This window comes from Cyphellophora europaea (genome assembly GCF_000365145.1).
Source record: "Cyphellophora europaea CBS 101466 unplaced genomic scaffold supercont1.4, whole genome shotgun sequence".
NCBI lineage: Eukaryota > Fungi > Ascomycota > Eurotiomycetes > Chaetothyriales > Cyphellophoraceae > Cyphellophora > Cyphellophora europaea.
Genome location: NW_008481810.1, coordinates 2,526,995 through 2,548,722, shown reverse-complemented (window position 1 = coordinate 2,548,722; position 21,728 = coordinate 2,526,995). Strand labels below are relative to the sequence as shown.

General features: G+C 54.2%; 8 protein-coding genes across 8 annotated transcripts; 4 read left to right on the top strand and 4 right to left on the bottom strand.

The window, feature by feature from the left end:
• Positions 1-1,112: 1,112 nt before the first annotated feature.
• HMPREF1541_05211 (uncharacterized protein) lies at positions 1,113-2,607 on the top strand (the record flags this gene model as incomplete). Its single annotated transcript, XM_008719552.1, has 2 exons — positions 1,113-1,432; positions 1,485-2,607. 2 exons carry the CDS (start codon positions 1,113-1,115, stop codon positions 2,605-2,607), a joined length of 1,443 nt encoding a protein of 480 aa, XP_008717774.1.
• A 539-nt stretch (positions 2,608-3,146) lies between these two features.
• HMPREF1541_05210 (uncharacterized protein) lies at positions 3,147-5,254 on the top strand (the record flags this gene model as incomplete). The annotated part of the gene is made up of 2 exons (XM_008719551.1): positions 3,147-3,170; positions 3,224-5,254. The coding sequence occupies 2 exons, from the start codon at positions 3,147-3,149 to the stop codon at positions 5,252-5,254; spliced, it is 2,055 nt and encodes a 684-aa protein (XP_008717773.1).
• Positions 5,255-5,411: 157 nt separating this feature from the next.
• Positions 5,412-7,192, bottom strand: HMPREF1541_05209 (uncharacterized protein; the record flags this gene model as incomplete). The annotated part of the gene is made up of 4 exons (XM_008719550.1): positions 5,412-5,465; positions 5,518-5,616; positions 5,672-6,886; positions 6,938-7,192. The coding sequence occupies 4 exons, from the start codon at positions 7,190-7,192 to the stop codon at positions 5,412-5,414; spliced, it is 1,623 nt and encodes a 540-aa protein (XP_008717772.1).
• A 1,772-nt stretch (positions 7,193-8,964) lies between these two features.
• Positions 8,965-10,257, top strand: HMPREF1541_05208 (uncharacterized protein; the record flags this gene model as incomplete). The annotated part of the gene is made up of 2 exons (XM_008719549.1): positions 8,965-9,030; positions 9,079-10,257. 2 exons carry the CDS (start codon positions 8,965-8,967, stop codon positions 10,255-10,257), a joined length of 1,245 nt encoding a protein of 414 aa, XP_008717771.1.
• Positions 10,258-11,156: 899 nt separating this feature from the next.
• Positions 11,157-12,568, bottom strand: HMPREF1541_05207 (phosphoserine transaminase; the record flags this gene model as incomplete). The annotated part of the gene is made up of 2 exons (XM_008719548.1): positions 11,157-11,747; positions 11,831-12,568. 2 exons carry the CDS (start codon positions 12,566-12,568, stop codon positions 11,157-11,159), a joined length of 1,329 nt encoding a protein of 442 aa, XP_008717770.1.
• Positions 12,569-13,220: 652 nt separating this feature from the next.
• Positions 13,221-14,642, bottom strand: HMPREF1541_05206 (uncharacterized protein; the record flags this gene model as incomplete). Its single annotated transcript, XM_008719547.1, has 1 exon — positions 13,221-14,642. One exon carries the CDS (start codon positions 14,640-14,642, stop codon positions 13,221-13,223), a length of 1,422 nt encoding a protein of 473 aa, XP_008717769.1.
• Positions 14,643-17,966: 3,324 nt separating this feature from the next.
• HMPREF1541_05205 (uncharacterized protein) lies at positions 17,967-19,623 on the top strand (the record flags this gene model as incomplete). Its single annotated transcript, XM_008719546.1, has 4 exons — positions 17,967-18,177; positions 18,237-18,534; positions 18,583-18,948; positions 18,999-19,623. The coding sequence occupies 4 exons, from the start codon at positions 17,967-17,969 to the stop codon at positions 19,621-19,623; spliced, it is 1,500 nt and encodes a 499-aa protein (XP_008717768.1).
• Positions 19,624-20,115: 492 nt separating this feature from the next.
• HMPREF1541_05204 (uncharacterized protein) lies at positions 20,116-21,017 on the bottom strand (the record flags this gene model as incomplete). The annotated part of the gene is made up of 2 exons (XM_008719545.1): positions 20,116-20,672; positions 20,864-21,017. The coding sequence occupies 2 exons, from the start codon at positions 21,015-21,017 to the stop codon at positions 20,116-20,118; spliced, it is 711 nt and encodes a 236-aa protein (XP_008717767.1).
• Between the last annotated feature and the right edge of the window lie 711 nt (positions 21,018-21,728).

The window sequence follows — 21,728 nt, the reverse complement described above, 5'->3', positions numbered from 1 at the left end:
AACAGCGAGTACGGGTCGCAACGCCTGGAGTTGATTGTGAGTCAGTCGGTGTATAATCAGCGAACCTCGACTGGAGATCATGCTGGAAAGGGTGACAAGCCAAACGCGCCAAATAGCTATACGCCATGGGCCATGCAACAGAGCTTGTCCCTGCTGTAGAGGGGTCTGTTAGTACATATCTTCCTTGATATTCAGGGGCCTCTGATCGAAACGGGGCTTCCCTGACTTCGCAAGCAGGACTGTTCTTGAGGTCGTGCTGTAAGTCGGGCGTCAAGAACACCCGGCGCAAATCACAGGGCTTTTCTGCTGAGACTGGGATCCTCAAGGCTTACCTGCTATTGTCAATCAGCTCTTGAGAGCTTCGAGGATGCCGCGTACATGGTCAGTAGTGTCAAGCTTCCCCGGCCACCCCAGCAGGTTCAGCATCTGCTGCCTTCTGATTCCTTGCCCCACAGTACTGCGTTCCAGGCGCCGGCTCTGATGACAACACTCCCAACGTTCTGACCTACATGTGCACCATCCACAACTGCCTACGTCCCGGCTGGACATGATGCATTTGGATCAATGCGGGTCCTCTACTCCGGTAGGGCGCCTGAGAGTGGTCCCAGGAAGCCGTGAAAGGGATGTTCACAACGACAAGGTGACATGGACACGAGACTGGTCACTCGAGATCCCCAAATGCAGACCATGTGTGAAGCTGGACTTGTCTTACGAGGAGATGCTGGAGTTGGAGCGATGAATGTGCGGGGGCAGCGGACTACGTGCTGGACCCAAGGTGAGATGCTCCAGAATATCTATCGGTTGGCAAGGTGGATTAGTTACGCTCATCCATAGAAGATCCAAGGCGTCTAGATTCTTGGAGATGGGTTTCAACCAACCTGTGGGCCTACTCCACGTTCTTGTCCGTCGAGTCTTCACCATTCGCTGCTCGAACGCATTTGCGCGTTATCAGCGGCTAAATTGTTAATTAGCAATTTATCAGTCACATACTTGACACAGATTATTCCCAGCTGAAGAAATATGAGGAATGTGTGGAATTCGTTCGTTTTGATCAGCTCCTGATATTTTCTCCAGAACAAATGATTCTCCCCCAGCACAAGCGATTATCAAACATGGAGCCCCAATCCAATGGCAAGCGGCAACGGGCCTCATGTGCCTGTGACTTCTGCAACTCGAGGGGCCTGAGGTGTCGTCGCGCCCAGGCAGGCCCAACCGAAACCCAGGATCTGCTCTCCAGCTGCCTAACCTGCATCGATTACGGAGTCGTATGTACCCTGGACCGACCGATCCGAAGACGGGGGAGGAAACCGAAGGTGTCGCCGTCGAATAGTTTTGACGCTGCAGCGGGTCTTGGTCAGGATGTGGACTTTAAGTCAATGCATACGGTACAGCAGCTCATACGCATCTACCAAGATACCATGTATCAATGCTAGTAATGGGCCCTTCGCTCTGCAGATGGGAGAGCATGTACTGACAAGATCTAGCTTTCCATTCCTGCCCGAGAGGGATCTCTTCACGCGATGGCAGGATGGTATACCCGATCCGGAGCAACCGTCGTATATGTTGCTGATGGCACTTTGCGCTGTCAGCTCGCAGGTGGCGGCTTTAGATGCAGTTTTTGACAGTACACTGCTCGACGGCCTCACGGTCCCAGACAGCGATCAATACTTTCTCGAGGGGGTATCTAAGATACCGGTACGGATCACCCAGTCGCAGGATCTGGACTATCTACGGTCTTTCGGCCTCTTTGCTGTATACTCGCTACAACGTGGAAACCACAGCGATCTCCATCGTTACTTGGGCTTGTATCACGCGTTGGTCGCCCAACATGGCTTCCACGACGAAAGTCGTTGGCCTCAAGAACTCTCCATATCCGAAGTTGACGACCGACGGCGACTCTTCTGGTGTGTCTACCGTCTTGAGATTCATTCGGCCTGTGTACTCGGCCATGTAGTGCGCATGCCCGAAGCCCAAGTCTCGGTCCTCTATCCTCGCATCACTCCAGCCATGGAACCTGAGGCGCAAGCATGGACGGCCGGCTGGGACTACATTACCGACCTTTTCAGGTTGCTGGAGTATGCCATTTTTAGTCTCCGTGGGTGCAAAAGTCGGAAGGCCACATTGGCCGTTTTCTGTGATAAACCCTCCCCAACTACATTACTCGATGGTCTCGCTCGGCTGAAGGCTAACAAACCACGCATCTTGACCGAGTCCAACGACTTTGGTACCGGATTAGAAAGCAATCGTTGCAAGTACATGGCGGTACAGATTACCTGCACAGAGTCGCTGGTCAACATCATGGCCCTGCTCTATTGCCAGGCTCCGGCCTGGGAGGTGGTAGAGATTGTGGAGCGCTTTCTCGAAGAGGTGACCAATGCGCCGCTTATCATGTTCAAGGTCGCGGGAAGTCACATTGTGCATCAGCTGCTTGGTGTGGGACATATGCTCAATAATGCTTCTCAGTTCGACGATGGGCATTATCGATCCGAGGCAAACCGGCTGATCACCATCTTGGGGGATCTGGTGAAGGGTTTGGAACACGACATTCCGTTCGCAGCCGAAGCGGGCGAACGATTACTTATGCTGGCACAATCTGCATCTTGGTAATTGTGTTCGAGCCTTATATTGATGCTCATTCGCGTTGCATCTGTATCAAATCCAGTTTCAGAAATCTCAGTGATTAGCAATGCCTACGTACATGGATTTCATAACTGACTCTTTGTGAAGCCTCACTCATGACCAATCGGTGAGCGTAACGACCATTATATGTATGGCCCTTTTTCAGAACCACACATCGATGACTACTTGCCATAACAAGGACATGACCCCAGGTGTCAGCACTTGCCAAGTTATGAAAGAAGATGAAAATTAGCAGCTGATAGGGTCGAAGCGCCATCGTCGATAAATTATTTACCAGCTGTTAATTCTATAGAGTACGGACACTGGCCTATGCTAGGATCCCACGAAGGCTCTCAAGGTCATGATAGGGCTCAGTAATGGCATCTTGTGCTCACTATCCAGTTGGCATGTGCGAAATGTTACAATGGTTTATAAGAGGCAACGTTGATCCCCCGCGATGAGTGACTTCGTGCCAACCTTCCTGATCCTGCTATTTCTCATCTCAAACTTCACATTCGAATATCATCATGGCTTCAGTCGGTACAGTCCAAGTGAGCGAGATTCTCTTGACACATCAGAAAATGGTCAAACTAACAGTGTGTAGGCCACTAGTGGAAAGGCCTTGTCTATCGTGGAAGCCACGGTTGCGGATCTTGCAGCTGCACTTTCACAGGGTTATACCAACAGTGTTGAGCTGACTGCCAAACACCTTATTCGTATCGCAAAGTTTGATCGGCGCTCGACATTGCTGAACGCTGTTCCTATCATCAATGAAAATGCTTTCGAGGCTGCTCAAGCCGCCGATCAACGTCGCGCCCAGGGCACGGCGACCAATCTTCTGGACGGCATTCCATGCACGATCAAAGATTCATACAAGATCGAGGGTATGACTGTGGCGTCCGGATCTCCCGCCTTCCAGAATTTGGTCGCCAATGAAGACGCGTTCACTGTCAAGAAACTCAAGGAGGCCGGCGTGGTGATCCTAGGCCGGACCAACATGCCGCCCATGGCTGCCGGAGGAATGCAGCGTGGTGTGTACGGTCGTGCCGAGTCACCGTACAACGCCGACTATTTGACGGCAGCTTTTGCTTCAGGTTCGTCCAATGGTTCGGCGACGGCGACGGCTGCGAGCTTCGGTGTCTTCGGTATGGGCGAGGAAACCATATCGTCGGGTCGTTCCCCTGCTTCGAACAACGGACTCGTGGCTTATACTCCGTCCAGAGGCCTGGTGTCTATTCGAGGCAACTGGCCCCTTTTCCCAACCTGCGACACCGTTGTGCCCCATACTAGGACCGTTGAAGACATGTTCGCCTTGCTGAACGTTATTGTTGCAAAGGATGACAAGACCTCGTGCGACTTTTGGCGAGCACAGCCCTTTGTTCAGCTGCCAGAAGTTGGCAGTGTTCGGCCAAAGTCGTACTTTGAACTCGCAGATGGACAGTCGTTGGCCGGCAAAGTAGTTGGCGTCCCAAAGATGTACATCGGACTACCTGATTCTGATCCTTCAGCTAGGAAAGTCCACACTCGCCAGTCAGTCATCGATCTCTGGAGCCATTCCCGAAAGATCCTGGAGGGACTCGGCGCCACAGTCAAAGAAGTAGACTTCCCAGTTGTTACCAAATTCGAGAAGCTGGATCCCGATCAAGAAGGCAAAGTTGACAAGGAAACTATGGCGCCTCCCCATCGCAACGAGATCGACATGTGTCAGTTGATGGCATATGCCTGGGACGACTTCCTGATCGACAACGCAGATCCAAACATCCCTCGGCTCGGGCAAGTAGAGTCTTCAACCATCTTTCCTCAACCGCCAGGGACCATCCCTGACAGATACGACTCCAACGACCCCCTGGTCCGTCACACCGATGTGGTAGCCCACACTGTAGGCGACCGCCTCGCCACGTACGACCTCCCCAACCTCGAAACCGCCCTGAAGAACCTCGAAGCCAAGCGCAAGACCGATTTCGAAGACTGGCTCGCCGCTGAGGGTCTCGACACGGTGGTGTGGCCCTGCAATGCCGATGTTGGCAAAGCAAACGCCGACGTTGACGAGACCTCGGCCGCGGAGGCGTGGCGTAATGGAGTTCTCTACTCGAACGGCAACTGCGCCATTCGTCAGTTTGGCATACCGACCGTTAGTGTGCCCATGGGGCTTATGGCTGACATCAAGATGCCGGTCAACCTCACATTCGCCGGGAAGGCGTACGATGATAGTAGTTTGTTCAAGTACGCATACGCTTTCGAGAAGGCTAGCAACCTCAGACAGGCGCCACCACTCACACCAGTGCTGGCAACCGACGAAGTTACACCTTTGGGTCAGACGGAGCCACTGGGCCGGTTGGCGCCGGAGTTGGAGGTCAACGAGGCGATCGCTTCGGAGGCAGAGAAGGGCAGAAAGGTCCACATCTCCGGAAAGCTGCAGAGGGATCAAGTGAAGTCTCTGCATGTGTATATCGATGGCGAGGAAACTAGTGATGTGCTGATCAAGGATGATGGATGGGAGGCAAGTGGCGATCTAAGCGGTCACTCGAATAATCGACCCGAGGAGAAAAGAGTCCCTGACCTGAACAAGAGCATGGTGGTGATTGTGGCGACAGGCCATTCCGGAAGGTCTACTGGAAAGCTTGTATTCGTATGAACTACGTACGGCTAGTGATAGAGCGAAGACGTTTTGACCTTCATTTAAGTAGCTGGTACTGGGCATGTTGATAAACTCTGGCCATCTATCATGGCGGCCATAGCCTAACCGATGGCCATGACTATGTGAAACCTTTTATTTTGAGGTGAACAGCGAGTCACTCATTGTCGTGTCGGGCATTCTTGCTGATGAGACGAATCCTATCACCGTACTAGGACTGCATGAGCATAGGTGTCTTTCCCAAGATATATCACATAACTTACCATATAGAACAGAAAAGGCATTGGTAGAAAGAGTATCGAGATCCCTCCTAATAACGAGTTACCGGGCCCGATACCCAGATTTCGAAACAGCTGCCTTGCCTGCCGCCTCAGTCAGTCCCATGTCACCTTCATCTGGAGCAGGAACAGTACTCACAAAAAGAGGAAATATAGCCCCAAATGACGCCCTAAACAACGCGTTTCCTGCAAACACACTCGCCGCATAATCGGGATACACCATGCCGAGATAGTTCATCACCGGGTTGAACAGCGTGACTATCGCCACCGTGAACCAGCCGCTTCCCACAATAGGTACAATCCAGTGGACACTCTCTCGTGCAGTCCAACCATACCAGAACAAGCACACCGGCAGGGCTAAGCTACCCACGAAAGTCGGCGGCAGCACCATCTCCGGCTTGAAGTTTGGCGAGCCCACGCGCGGCACGATACCCCAGCGCACCCAGAGCAGGAACGCTGGGACAGAGAAAATTGCAAAGACCAGGATGCCCAGGAACACCAGGCCCTGGTGGCGGATGCTGAAGCCGTAGATGTCGCCGAAGACCAGCGGGAAAGACTCGAACCAGATGAAGAGCACGCCGTAGAGCAGCGCGGTGTAGAGGTCCAGTGCAAACACAATAGGCTCGGTGAATGTGAGTGTGAACGCCCGGCCGAGCACGCGCAAATGGTCGCGCCAGGTGTGCTGCGCGGCGTCAATCTCGGACTTGCTCCTTAAACGCTCGTTCCTGGTGGCAGCACGGAGACGTACGGCACGCTTGTAGAGGATATTGGCGGCGCTGGTTTCGGGCATGAGGAAGAAGTAGAGTATAAGGAGCAACGCGTTCAGCCAGGCCACAAACCAGATCGTCCAGCGCCAGTCTTTCGCGGTGGCAATGTAGCCGCCGATAAGAGGACCGGCCACGGGCCCGAGGAGGCCGCAGGAGCCCCAGATGCAAATGCCATATGCGACGAACTTGGGATGATACATGTCTGCGAGTGTGGCGCCGCCTGTAGCCAATGCGGGACTGCTGAAGAAGCCGGTGATCAGGCGGAAGACGCAGAACATCGGCATGTTGACGGCATAGCCTGTGGGTAGCTGAAGCAGGACGAAAGTGAGGAGGCTGTAGAAATATACTGGATTACGCCCCAGTGTAGGGAATTCCGACAGCGGTGAGAGAACCATGGGTCCAAGTCCATAGCCCAGACTGAAGAACGAGAGGCCGAGGGTGGCTACCACTTCGCCGACACCGAACTCCTGCATAAGACTTTCTTCGCCTGGAACGTAGATCGATGATGCAACGTACACGGTGAAGTTCAGGACGCAGATCAGGGTAGCAACTAGAAGTTTCCAAGATGATGACCAGTTCTGGGGATTCTGTTTGCCTGCATTAGCGATGTATCCAGTGGTTTAAGAGTCCCCAAATACCTCGGGATCGTCTGGTCCGTACCAGTCCACCAGATAGAAGCGTTGAGCAGCCTTCGGGGGCTGGGATGCATCATTTTGGAGGTCGACACCGTCACAAGCTTCCTTCTTTAACAGCTCGTCAGAGCGAGGCTGGCCGCTCAAAGTGAAAGCATTCGCAAGAGTCGGGTCAAGCTCGTCTGGATACTGCAATAGCCTTTTGCATGATATGAAACGCACGAATCGGCCAAAATGGGTGTCGCGGACCTGAACTGCCATGATCATGCTTTGGTGAAGGCATCAACCATTCACTCCAGGCCAAGAGTTCGAGCTTCAGCGATAAGTCGTGTGGGTCGCTTTAGTATAGGACGTCGGAACTGTCATTTCGAACCAACCTCAGATATTTAATCACCATTCTTTGCGGGCTCGCTTGCCCAGTTACAGACCGTGCTTCGGCGGGGATACCAACACAGCCGAAATTTCCAATCCGGTAGCAAGCACGTGGTCCCTTCTTCATGGCGATCTGGCTCTGGTAGATTGCTTCGAGATCATGCCCCATGGTGGCGCCGCGCCGCGCCATAGAGAGCCTGGCTTAAGCTGCTAGGGCACTCTGTGGGGATGCTTGAGCTTTCGAATGATTGAAAAGTGTCCGTTGACCTTCGGTTGATGCTATCTGATCGATCGTCAGAGCTACTAATAAGCATCGCGGGGATTCGGCTATAGCGGACTTACTGTAAGTGGTTTGATACTCTACCTGGTACACGACTAAGCCCAATTCCCTGCCGCACACTCGTCTTCCGCGGCACAGCTACGAAGGGCTATCGTCAAATCTGACTCATAATGGCAGATCTACTTGCGGCTCATTAGACAGAACGGGGCAAGTTCGATGTTTTCAGTAGCCTATGCTGTCTAGGAGATCTGACGGCAAATGCCGAGTCAAGTGCGACATGAGGGAGATAATGTATATCACCACCGTTCATGTGACCGGCTTTGGAGACTCTCGGGGTTCGATTCGCTTACGAAATGACCTCAACTGTTGACGGCTTGCATGTCACTCCCGAGCTTCATTTTGATGCAAGGATCTCATCTCAGCCTTGATCCTAAGGAGTTCAAAGGTAAGAGTAACGTGTGTTTCCCTACCGGAGCGAGCATCCTATACACTTAGAATCAGATCAAGTCACCACACTCACATCCATGATCTCTGATCGAGGACCGAGAAGTATACGTCGTGATCAAACAATGCGAAAGCATCATCGGTGACTGACTTTGTTTATGTCCAGGAATGCAAGCATTGTGGGGCATTGAGGAAGAGCTCTTTCCATGCCTATGTCTCTGACGGCCCTAACATGTTGCAAGTTTCTAGTACAGCTGCTGACCTATCTACTAGAATCCGTCGTCCAGAACCCCAGCGCATGATGGATTGAGTCAATACTGGTTGCTTCAAGAGGGCCTCTGATGGTTGAAGCCTCGTTGATACCGCCCGAAAGGCTAGTGTCTGTAATCGCTAGCGCTAGCATCATCTCAATGAAGTGAAGGTCAGCAACATGGTCTTATAAATATGACTTTGACACAGACCTAGATTGGGAGAAGGTCTCGAGCCATATTGCAGCGGGTACACCGGCTTGGGACGCAATGCATGATGCCATATTTGAAAGATTTATGAGGAGGTTCTAGGTTTCAATATCTCATGGGCAACCATAGCCTTATGCTTGTTCCCCTGTTATTGGTATCAGTAGAAACATATCTGGGACACCGCACTGGAGTGTGAGAAAAGGTTCGAAGTTGAGGTGCAATATCGGGAAGAGGCTAGAGCAGCGAGGTACCCAATTTAAGCATTTCGGAGCCCCGAAAAAAGGCAGCACTAGTGCCTAAATCGTTAAGCCAGGCGCACGCCCAGCAACACTGCAAGCCTAAGCCACCATGACCACGTTTTACGCCTCAAATTTTCAGGCATCAACATTTCTCGATATGCAGTCTCTCCACACATCTATGTACATCTGATCTGCTCCGCTCCGCTTCTCGCATCTCAAACTCGCTACCATGTCGCATCAATGCCCCGACGCACGCACAAGAAGAGTCGGACAGGGTGCGGTGAGTGCAAGAAGCGGCATATCAAGGTAAGCCTCGACCCTCCCAGCCCGGAACGCGTCTAAGGACGATCCCAGTGTGACGAGCACAGGCCACGATGCGTCAACTGTGTGACAGCTGCGAGTAGCTGTTCGTTTGAATACACCACTCCAGCATCTTATTCATCCGGTCATATCACTCGAGCGCCTTCCGCCTCATCCCGGCAGCTCGATGGATCAACTCCAGCAACTCCTAGTGACGCTTCAGGCTCGCGACCAGTTCAAGCATTCAACACCAACCTCAATCTAGACCATCTGGAGCTCTTTCACCACTTCCTTATGGATACAGCTAACACGATGGCGGATGAGGTACACCAGCGCGAGTGCTACAAGACCATAGTCATTCGCGAGGCCATGGCTTATCCCTTCCTGATGTATCAGATCCTAGCCGTCGCCGCTTTGCACATAGCCACAGGGCTGCCGTCCGATCGAGCTGACCACTACTATCACCGTGCTACCGAGCTCCAATCTGCAGCCATGGCTGGCTTCAAGATCCACGAAGCTCGCGTAGATAAGAAGTCCGCGTTTGCGCAAATGCTCTTTTCTGTTCTTGTTGGGCTTCATGTCATTGCCGACCGGTCGCGCACCCGTGGCTTAGATCACCACGGCTTCATGCAACATTTTGTTCACTGCGTTCGACTCATGCAAGGTGTGCGAGTCTTGGTGGTGGACGATTGGTGGGAGGAGATCAGGTCGCGTCCTGAGTTCTCTCCCATCTCACAGACGCCATCACTGGGTCCGCCCTACGATGTGCCACCTCAACTTGAGCGATTAAAGGACCTTATCGGCAATACGGCGAGACTTGGTCCGGAGCCGGTTGCGGCGTACACCAAAGCCGTTGACCACCTCCATTGGCTATTCGCGATCACGGGAGTTCCACATCGGTCTTATGAGACAGTACGACTCGTTCTGGCGTGGCCGATAAGATCATCCTCTGAGTATCTGACCCTGGTCGAACAGAGACGACCAGAGGCATTGATCATCCTAGCACACTATGCGCTGGCACTACACTTCTACAGGGGATCCTGGGTAATCAGCGACTCAGGTATCCGACTGCTTAACGCCATTGACGCAGAATTGAATCCTGACTGGAGTTCCTGGCTTGACTGGCCGCGGGAACTCGTGTCATCGGCGGGGACCCTGCAAGACGCCAGGCAAGATACGAACATGACTAATATGCAGATCTTGGATCCACAGCTGGAATACGCCACGACCTAAGAGGAAAGCACGAAAACCGCGGTCTTTCCCGTTCCAGTACGAGAATGCATACGCGAGTGTCCCACTTCGAATACGCCGGCTGCTCCCAACTGAGGATTGACGTGAGAGTCTGATGAGGCCACCCATCGAACATCAACAACACGACGCCTCCTAAGGAGATCTGCCACAACTCGTCGCCCCCACAAGACTCACAGCTCCATTTATCGCAATCGACTCACCTGTCGAAGAGCTCATAGCGCACCGTAGAAGAGCATTCTATTGCTTGAGATCAAATCTCCTGCGATACGCGAAGCAATCGAGAGAGGAGATCGTCTGTAGCAGTCAGCAAACCAGCTTCCGAAACAACGAGATGGATGCGGTCGCCAACTTTGTCCTGTACAGCCCACGAAAATGCTCCAAATGCGGCTCGCACTCTCACCACGAGTCGTGCTGTCCGGAATGAATGCCGGCCAGCGCATTTGCTCCACGACAGCCTGTCAGACTTTTGCTGCACAGAGCGTCAGAGCTCGACAACGAGCCCCAGCATGATCGGTCCGAGGGGGGCTATGAGAGGGCCAGCGCAGGACTTGTGTTTGGAGCATGCTTGAGCAAATATATGCGGCACCTACTTCTGGGAATCAAGACAGGATATGAAGCGTGGAATGGCTCTGGTCAAAGCGATGGCTTCAGTCGTTGAAGACGCGGACTGACGCTAATAATAGCGAGAGGTATCCATCAAGGACGACCCGTGAACTTTTTCTTTCTTCTCGCGTATGGGCTCCTGAAGCCCACCACGTGCGCCCACCCGCCGAAATATATATCTCCTTCGGAACAGAGATCAAACATACCATCAGGCATTGCCACAAGCCATAAGCCATAAGCCATCCCCGTTCCCACCCATTCCACCCCCCAAACCCATCTCAAGCCCCCTTTGGCCCCTCAGCAAACTCCTTCAAAAACCCACACAACCTCTCCACACTCTCCTCCCCCACCGCATTATAGTTACTCACCCTAATCCCACCCACACTCCGATGCCCCTTAACGCCCAACAACCCCCTCCCCTCGGCCTCCTTCACAAACCTCTTCTCCTCGGCCTCATCCCCACCTTTCACTCTGAAACACACATTCATGCGACTCCTGGCCCCCTTCTCGGGCACCACACCATACACGCCCTCCCCATTTTTCCATTCGTACTTATCCAACACGGCATAAATCCTCGCGGCCTTGCGCTCCGCAACCTCCTGCTGCGCCGCGATACGGCGGGCGCCGCAGTTGCGGTCCAAATCCTGCAGGACCAAGGTGGCGACATACAAATTGAAGATGGGGAGGGTGTTGTAGAGGCTGTTGTTCTTGGCGAGGGTGGCGAAATCGAAGACGACGGGGGGGATGGCGTTGGGGAGTTGAGCGGACAAAGAGTGCATGAAGGCGACGGGGGGCGTGAGGGAGAGCAGGGAGTTGCGGATTATCAGGAGCGTGATGCCTGGGAGGCCGAGGTTCTTTTGCGCGCCGCCCTGTGAGTGGGATTGTGAGTTGAGGAGTTTTGTTGAGGGGGGGGGATACAGGGGTAGTCAGTGAAAGCTGGGGGGAAACGTACAAAAATAACGCTATACTTCTTGACGTCGACAGAGCGCGAGAGGAAGTTGCTGCTCATGTCGGCGACGACGATGCGCTCATCGCCCGCCTCCGTCTCCTCATTCCCATCCAGACACTTTGGGAACGCCGGGAACTCGACGCCATCGACCGTCTCGTTGTCACAGAAATACGTCAGCGCACTCGCGCCCTTCTGCTTCACCAGATTGCCGGCCCACTTCTGCTCGTCTGGGATGGCGCCGAACCTGCTGCCTTCGCGGAACTTGCGCGCGTCGAGCGCCACGTTCACGTACTTGGGCCCCAGCAGCCGCGCTGCCTCCTGACTGGCCTTCAAGCTCCAGCTGCCGGTGACGAGGTACTCGACGCGCATCGCCTCCAATTCCTCCCTAACGCGCTGCAGGACCTCCTCGTCCTTCGCCTCACCCAACTCGGCCACGGCGTTCCTCCGCCGCCGCTCCACCCACGCACTCACCAAATTCTGCACCACCGCGCTGAACTCGCCGCTGCCGCCGCCCTGCATGAAGATGATGTCGTAGCTGTCCGGGATGTCGAGGAGATGGACGAGCGCGGCCTTGGCGTCGGCGATGACCTTGTTGGCCGTGGGCGAGCGGTGACTGATCTCGCCCAGGCCAAGACCCTGGTTCTCGTGGTTGAGCAGGCTGGCAGCCGCTTGCTCCAGCGCTGCTGTGGGCAGAGACGCGGGCCCGGCGCCGAAATAGGCGACTTCCGAGCGAGAGGGCATGGTTTTGGACTCTTGACTTGGCGCTGGTGAGTTAGGGTGGTGGTTCTGATGAGGTTCTGATGAGGTGAGCGGTGGGCGAGAAGTCCGCTCGAATACCAGAACGGGGGAGCGGGGTTGAAAAGAGACGTGAATGCAAAATTGCGACCGCGTTTTGGACGGAAATAGGACGGGATCTTGTCGTCGTTGACTCACCACAAAAAATACACGTCTCACATGTCGCCGAGATCGCTCAGTCCCCACGCTTCCTGCAAACAATTATATCATTGCTTGGCGCGGGGCAACAGCCTCGTTAGGCGCTGTTGCTTGTAGTAGCAATCGCTAACCGATGTGAAGCAATATTACAAAAAGGGAGAGAGACCTCCAGCGTTCGCTTTGATTTCTTGTTCTGTACAGAGGCTGCGCTGCCGTCGTCGCTATGACTATTTGTGCAAGGTGGCTTCTTCGCGCCAGTATCTCCACCTTCCTCTATGCTCATTAGGATGACCTTCATCGGTCAAGCAGTCCAAGACTGCAGACACCCTGTACCAGGGTATGCCCTCAAAACGCCTTACGCTATGCAATCGTGCCATCGTAATAATCCTTCTACCTTTTATGCACCTGACTTTTGCCTAGCCACGCAATGCTTTCCTAATCATATTGTACACGCGTCCGCTTACCAGACCATGCATGCAGCTACGAGGATAGCTGCAAATGCTGCAAAGTCGGATCTTTTAGACGACACCGAAAATGCGTCACTCGCAGAAGGACCGCCAAGCCGAGCACCGTCCGCGCCAACATCAGCATCTTTGATAGGAAAAGGTGCAGGCGTAGCGCCAGGAATGTCACCACCAGCGGTGGCGATTTCTTCAACATTGCTGTTGGTAGCATTGAAGACGGTTTGTGCTAAAGCGATTTGGTTGTTCTCTAGGTCGTAGACAACATAGGCGCTCCGGAGAAAGGTGTCGCCTAGTATCGCAATGTGATCCTCAACCTGAGAAATGCCCAGAATACATGCCGGGTCGCCATTCTCCAGTCTGAGATCTTGGCCGCCATCGCCAGGTGTGAAATCCAGGACGAGTTCGTCGTACGGCACCTGAATGCTTTTACCGCTGAAGTTGAATCCGATCGATTGGTCCTCATTGGCAAGGTTACAGCTGACATATGCAGCGCCGGTATTGGAGTTCCACACGGCGTTGAACTCGGTGAAGACTCGTCTTGCCAGATCGCGGGGTAGATAAGATAGAGTAGAGCCCGAGTCGAGGAGAACTCCGACAGGCAGCGAGTCTGCTCTCGTGGTGCCGTTCAGGGAGAGGGTTGAAAGTGCAATAGCAAACTGGCGATATCCCCCATTCTGCTCAATCAGAGGAACAGTCTCAAGCGTGCCGGTGTACTTTGCAGAATCGACGCCACCGAACAAGATCTCGCCAGTGCTAGACTCGAAATCATTAAGCCACAGACTGTAAACATTCGAGGCAATGTGGCCAGCTTGCTTCATCGCAGCTGGTAGGTTGGGATACGAGGAGCCAGTTCGGAGTAATTGAACCTCGTTAGACTCAAACCCAATGCCTAGCACACCCTGCGACGAGGTCGACACCTGTCCGGTGCCAAACTGGAAGTCGTTGAGCGCGATGTCGCCGATACTCAAACTGTCAGAGACATAGTCACCGTAAGCGGATGATCCATCAACATAAGTAATATTGAAGACATCGTTCACGACCCTGTGAGTTGAGGAAGAAGCACCATCGTAGACACCGCCTTGACACTGTTGGCGCTGACAGATTTGGGATTCGGCAACGTTGACCCAGAGGTCTGAGCTGCCAGTATCCAGATGCAGGCGGATTTCTTGCGGGGGTGTGCCCAGTGTAAGGTTGGCGAAGTACAAGCTCAGCTCATTGTCCAGGTCAATATCAACCGTGTCAGCTTGTCGTCTTCTGAGCCGAGCGCGATCTTGAATCAGGGCAGCGTGAGGGTCGACTCTTTTTCGCTGGATGGGCAAGCCGACGGCACGCGAAGTATGTTCGGCAGTGAGCGGAGTGGCGGCGGCGAAGCTTATGGATATGCAGCCTGCGACCAGGGCGAAGTCGGGGACTCTCATTGTAGGGAGACGGTTGGGATGCTGGTCGATCCGATTCGGTAGTGACAGTGACGACGGCGCCTCTGCTAAAGAGGGGAGGAGTTGGAAGGTAGAGAAGGTGGGTGCGGTCAAGCAATGAATGGCAGGTTAGTAGGAGGGTCTATCACCGGCAAAAGATAGTGAAGTAATGTACAGATGGCGGAAGTGAAGGTGGTGACGCGGACGGTGGGGTTAGAGTAATGGAGAGGACGTGTATTGATGATGGATTCTTCTGCAGGTGGCTATGCGTCACGTTGTTGAGCTAAGCAGAACAGAGATGATCAGTTGCAACGGTCGAGCACATCGCACCTGCTTCAGATGTCCGCTGTCGCCGAGCAGGTGGGCGGTGATTGCGGAAGCGTGTCGTGCCTTCCGGAAGAGCCGCAGCACGGCTTTCCTGGCCTTCGGTTGCCCCGGCCTGTGTACGCCAGGCACTATGCTTCGGCCTCCATCAGGCAATCCGCATCGTTTCTCTTGAAGCATAAGGCCAACCGGGCACTGCGTGTCGCAGATTGATGATATTATGGAGGCGCAGGCAGTGAGTCGGCGAGCTCAACCTCCGACTTTGCTATTTCGGTCACACTTTCCCCTTTCTGTAATGTGCCAAGATCATGATGATGCATGTCCGACGAGGCCCAGGACTCGCGTCATTGTCTCTGCTTCAACGTCAGCATCGTCACCTTACCCGTCTCTGGCGTCACTTACTGTGGATGGTCGCTGATGGAAGGTGAAGAGACTATCAAAGATCCGCGAAGTCAGGCCGTCACGTGTACCACTACAGTGCTTGGGTGAGGTTTTGGTGAGGAGGGAAAGTACTAGTAAGTACGGAATTACGTGCTACACACAAGACACACTTGTGAATGCTCGACCTGCTGATATATACGCGAAATGGCCGCATTGTTTTGTTGCAGACGCCGGACTGAACTTAGCTGGATACTGATCTTGCGTTGCTCGGTGGCATGCATTGAGGGTCTAATGAAGGCGCGTCTTGGAGACCACTTCCGGCGGTCCGAGGAGATGTTAGCTCACTACTGTAGATTCGTACCATTGTTCCTGGCCAGTCACGACCGTTAACGTCCTCATACCTGCGGAGTCGAGTCTCCAACCACGGGGCACTTGTAGATATGCGTTAACTCAAACTCATCGCTGCCTGATGGGTTCCGCTCCGCTCTTGGCTCCATAGGCGAGCTGGATCGGGTGCATACTCGAGTACCTCAAGCCAGCATTCTTTCAATCTCCCTCGGATTAATAGATTCGAGACCTTGCATGTAGTTCCACACACCCAGAATGGTCGTCGTAAGGTCAAGTGCACCACGAGATGCCCCTGAAGGAGAAGCGTTGTGCGAACCAGTCTGGTCCAGACCGTCGAGCTTGGCCCGGTTTTCAACTTGAGAAACATGAACCGGTCCACTCATCCGTAAAAGAAGAGCATGAGCGCAAAATGTCTATCCGGGCGCGAGACACATGGATCCGAACACATGGGCTCGACCCGGAAAGCTGGGCCGAGTTGACATTGCTGGGGGTCTGGGGAAGGGTTCGCAACGATCAAATGGCGACAGCATTCCCCGGCCGCACATAAGGGACGAGCCCTGTTCCACACACAACCAGCGGGGTCCCCCGACCCTGCAGGGAAGTGTCACGAGGAAGTCAGCTCCACACGCAGCCATCTGGCCGTCGCTGGATCTGGGAGCGGCAGGGACCAGATTAATGCAGTGAAGCGAAACGCAACGGATCCGAATCCAAGTTTTGTTTTTGCATTCCAAGAATTCGTTCGCTGTGCACGCCCAATCCGCCAAGAAGCCCCCAGATGTGTAGAGCATCCAGTATCTCAAAAACAAGGCAGTGAGGCGCACCGGCAGAAGCAAGCACGGCTTCGGCGGACCGGAACATGTGCAAACAGAGGGTGAAACGGATGCCACGCCGTTCGCAAGTTGTAGTGGCGGAACTGCATGTTTCGCATTGATTGGTCTCAGACACAATGACAGCCCCCAAATCTGTGACTTTGGCGGGTGCGTTGCCTACTCCGTGCTTCGTATCAATCATCAATCGGCCGGATCAAACGAAGCCAAGAGTCGGCATGCACATCTAAACAAAGTGAACACACCCATGGGGGCGCACGGCAGTTCGATCGGTCCAGGGCGTGGGCGAAGATGATCTCCCAACCATATGCGAGATAGGCGCTGGACAGGCACCGACGGACACCGACAGGCACCGGTGCAGCCTTGGCTCGACCTTCTAAAAGTCTGGAAGTCTGGGCTTTGGTGGGCGCTTGAACACTTCCGGCTAAGCTGGCTGGGCGGAATGCCTTGGGGGTACCTTGGCAAGGGCCCCCCGCAAATCACAATCAGCCCCATGGTCACCCCCTAGCCTGAACACGGCTCTCCTCCGGGGTAGATCCAGCATGGCTGCAGCTTTCCCCCTGCTTCTTCAGCCACGCTTTGGCTGGCGTCAAGCTTCTGAGCTGGGCGCCCTGGTGCAACGTCAACATGTCGCTTTCCATTTGCCCGAGTTGGGAATCAAGAATGCCAATCTTTTCTGCTCCCTTTGGTGATTGGTACCAAGGTCGTCTTCAATTCTGCGATAGGCTTGTTCGCCCAAGATGCCAAAGCCCGATGATAGATCGACCTGGGCGATGATAGCAATTACCGTGTGCAGTTCTTGTGCGGTGACCTCATCGTTTGCAAATTCGATGATTGCGACACGTTCGGAGGCCTACTGGTGGCACATGGGAGACAACGTGCCGCTTACAATCGCGTGCAAAGACACTAGCGCAGGGTGCCATGCGGACTGCTACTGCAATCTGGGGCCATATCTCACCATCTGGAGATATGCCAGGATCAATGGCGGATCTTTGATCAGCCGGAATGAACTGTGCTTGTCCCATTCATCCGTCGCGCAGATGATTTGCCACAGCACTCGAATCGAGCTCTCGGTAAGCCACCCTTGTTGCAGCGGATAGAGGACTATCAGGTCGCACAGACCGCAACAATATGTCACTGAACCGGGGGTGGGTCTTTCCCTTGGAGGGGGTGTCACTCTGTGTGGACCTTCACTTCAAACCTGGAGCACACAACTGGGGCAAAGTGAATTAACCTGGCGTTGACCTCGTGGTCCACCACCCGCCAGCCGATGTTGACATTCAAACAATCACCACTCCGCTCGCCTCGTTGTACATAAGCCGCTATCGTCCGCCTCGAGTCTCACCTGTCCTTCTCTTTGGCTACCCTTCACGTACACCTTCAACCTTACTGTCGGGTCGCACTCTCTTGCTGTCACTCATCCATCAACCCCCTTAAGCTGCCCATCATGGCTGTTGACATTAAAGACAACAAGGAACATCATGTCGACCCCACTGTCTCTCCCCACAAGGAAAATGTTGATATGGTTGAGTCTGGTTCAGCAAGCAGCCAAGAGCTAGGCTACGATGAGAAGCAAACCAAGAAACTCATCCGCAAGATGGACTGGGCTCTGCTGCCCTTCCTGGCCTTGCTGTACCTGCTCTCTTTCCTCGATCGCAGTAAGTCGCTTTGCCTGATTCCCATGATTTTGCCGCGCACAACACTGACAGCCGCAAAGCAAACATCGGCAATGCTCGTCTCGCCAACCTGGAGGAGGATCTCAACATGTCTGGTCTCGACTACAACGTTGCTCTATCCATCTTCTTCCCCTTCTACGTTGCCGCTGAGATTCCATCCAACATGATGATGAAGAAGACCCGCCCTTCTTTCTGGATCCCCACTATCATGGTGGCCTGGGCTATCTGCTGTACTCTGATGGGTATTGTGACTAACTATGGCGGCCTCTTGGCTGCTCGCGCGGCGCTTGGTATTGCCGAGGGTGGTTTGTTCCCTGGTGTCACCTATTACATCACTCTGTGAGTTCTGCCCGATAACCGAACCAAATGGATCTAACAACTCAACAGATGGTACCGTCGGCACGAATGCGGTCTCCGCATGGCTATCTTCTTCTCCGCTGCCACCGCTGCCGGTGCGTTCGGTGGTCTTCTTGCTCGTGGTATCACGGAAATGGATGGCCTTGCCGGTTTGGGCGGCTGGGCGTGGATCTTCATCCTCGAGGGTATAATCACCTTCATTGTGGCCATCGTCGCCTATTTCGTCATGCAGGACTATCCTTCCACCGCCAAGTTCTTGACCGAGCCCGAGCGCAAAGAAGTCACACGCCGTCTGGTGCAGGATCGCAATGCCCTGGCCGACGAATTTGACATGAAGTACTTCCGACAAGCTATGAAAGACTGGAAGATCTGGGTTCACATGTTCATCACCATCGGGTAAGCAACCCAACCACCCAGCACGCCAACCTACCACTGACATTCAATAGTTGCTACACTCCTCTTTACTCGATCTCGCTATTCCTACCAACCATCGTCCGCACTCTTGGCTACACCAACGAGACCGCCCAGCTGATGACCGTTCCCCCCTACGTCGTGGCCTGCATCTGCTGTATCACCGGCGGCTGGCTCGCCGACCGCATGCAAACCCGTGGCGTCTTCATGATTGGCTTTTTCGTGACGGCGCTCGTCGGCCTCATCATGCTCATCTCCTCGGACTCGCCCGGCGTCAAATACGTCGGCTGCTTCTTCTTTGCCTCCGGCATCTACCCCAACGTGCCGCAGGGCGTGGCCTGGAACGGCAACAACATCGGCGGCTCCCTGAAGCGCGGCGTCGGCATCGCCATGCACGTCGGCTTCGGTAACTTGGGCGGTGCCATCTCCGGCTTCATCTACCTCAGCAAGGACGCGCCCCACTACCGCCAGGGCCATGCCATTCTTATCGGCATGATCACCATGTCAACCGTGCTGTCCATCTTCATGACCCTCTACCTCCGCCGCGAGAATAGGCGCCGCGAGGCCGAGCACAAGGACCCCGCCACCTATACCGACGACGAGAAGTATGCTGAGCGGGAAAAGGGCGATGACGCCACCTTCTTCCGTTTCACGGTGTAAAGCTTTTGATTTCAGGCGAGGCTGAAATGGTGTCTGTGTGCCTTGTGTGTTTGTGGGTGAAGACGTGGTGCCCCGACATCGATAGAATGCCGTGGTAGGAAATGGAATAGCACAATAGCACGTATCTTTTGGGTGCATTCCCTGGCCCAAATAGCTATGCTAGCGTCTGAACATTGAAAGGTTTAACCTTTAAGTAGTCTTTCACCGCACACACGTCTCGCTCCATTTTCATACACGCCCAAGATAGAAATTCTATGCTCTCTGTGACCCCTATCTGGGCAAGACACTTCGTCAGCCTCACGTCCTATATACTGCGTACTCGTGCCGACAGCTTTCAGTGGTAATGACACGGGACCGTGCGGGAATGCCAGACAGATCCTGAAGGGCGAACCAGCAATGGAGGTCCTTCTGCCATATCAGCCCACATATTTGAGCATTTTCTTTGGGCTTTAGGGCAAAGCAGACTTCTCTACGTGTGTCTACGTAGTCGTGCTATAAACCCGACGATGGCGCCTCCACCGGCCCGCTGGGTGTGCGCCACTGGATAGAGTGGCCATGCAACTCCTGTGTGGGACGCTTACCGTCCAGCTCATGGGGAAGTTTCTTGTGCTCGGTGCCGTAGTAGTGAAGTTCGGCGCGGTTGCGCGTTGTGGGCCATGCGCTGCGGCGTCGTCGGCGGTGCACGAATAGGGCGGTTAGGGCGCCGGCGAGGAGGAGGCCGGCGAGGGCGACTCCGACGCCGACACCGACGCGTGCGCTGGTGGATAGGCTGGAGGAGCTGGATGATCGGTGTGTGGCATCGGTGGTAGCGACGGGTGTCTCGTTGGAAGATGGGACAGTGGTGGGAGGTGGGTTTGTGATTTGCGAGGAAGGAGAGCTTGTAGTTGAGCTCGTAAGCGGCGTTGTATAGTCCCAGGAGATAGTAGTGACGATTGTTCCGGCGGCGATGCTGACCGCACTCACGGGATCATCGCATGCGCAACCTGTATAGCCGTAGCAGCAGTACCGTCCGGTCCCGGGGCAAACTTGGATACCGTTGCCCGTGGTTACTGGATCCCAGACATGTCAGTGATTGTACTCGTGATTGATGCGGAGAGGTAGCATGCTACACAGAGGGGGTGCTTACTATTTCAGCACTCTGACAAGCAGCCATCAGTATGCCATGCCGGATCTGTACACCCTTGGTAAACGTAGTTGGCAGAGGTATCATTCTGACCGCGACAGAAGCCGTTGCTCTAACAGATGTCTCCCTTTGCGCAGCAGCCTCCGCCAGGGTTGCAGGCGACCAAACCCTGGACCTGAACACCCTGCCGGCCATAGCAGATCTGAGCTGCTGCTGAAGACACAGCTAGGCCGAGGAGTAGAATCAGAGGATGGGAGCCCTTTTTGAGCATCTTGGCTGTTGTCCAAGCTTAGCTCTTACTACTCGCACAAGCAGCACATGCGCGCGTTAATGTAGGTTAGAAACGAGGAAGGCGGAGTACGTTCGGCTGGCTATAAGCTTCCCCATGCTCGCTTGCTGGGCCGTGTCGTGGACCCTTTTAGAAGTACACGGGCTAGCCACCCTATGGTGCTCGCCATATGCCCTGGTTGAAGGCGGGAGGTGGGTTTTCGACACCCTGGCGTTGCAGACGATATCATGATACCAAACGCTCATCGTCCAGCAGAATAAGCAAGAACCACACGCACAAGGCGCAGTAAGTATGCGTTGATTAGTCTGCCATGAGCAGTCGCCGACCGCAGCATCAACGACCTCTCGAGGGACTTCCTGCGGGGTTGGCAGCTGCACACGGGATGTCTGGCATTGCGCTAGACCCTGGATGTTCGTGGGCTGTCAAAAACACTTTGGGGGCCTGAAACGAGTAGTGGGTGAACAATGATCAGGGGTGAGCTGCTTGATAGTCAGCAGGGATACGTAATTGACTTCAAAGAACAGTTGAATGATCTGTACAATGCTCCGGACCTGACGAGCGTGCTCATTTGGTAGATGACTTCCGAGTTGTCGGTTGTCTGTTCTCAGCCCCGCCAAGGGACAAGATGCCAAGGCCCAAGTGGAGTTTGCCTGGTGCGTCGAGCAGCATCAGGCAACTCGACCATTGGGACCA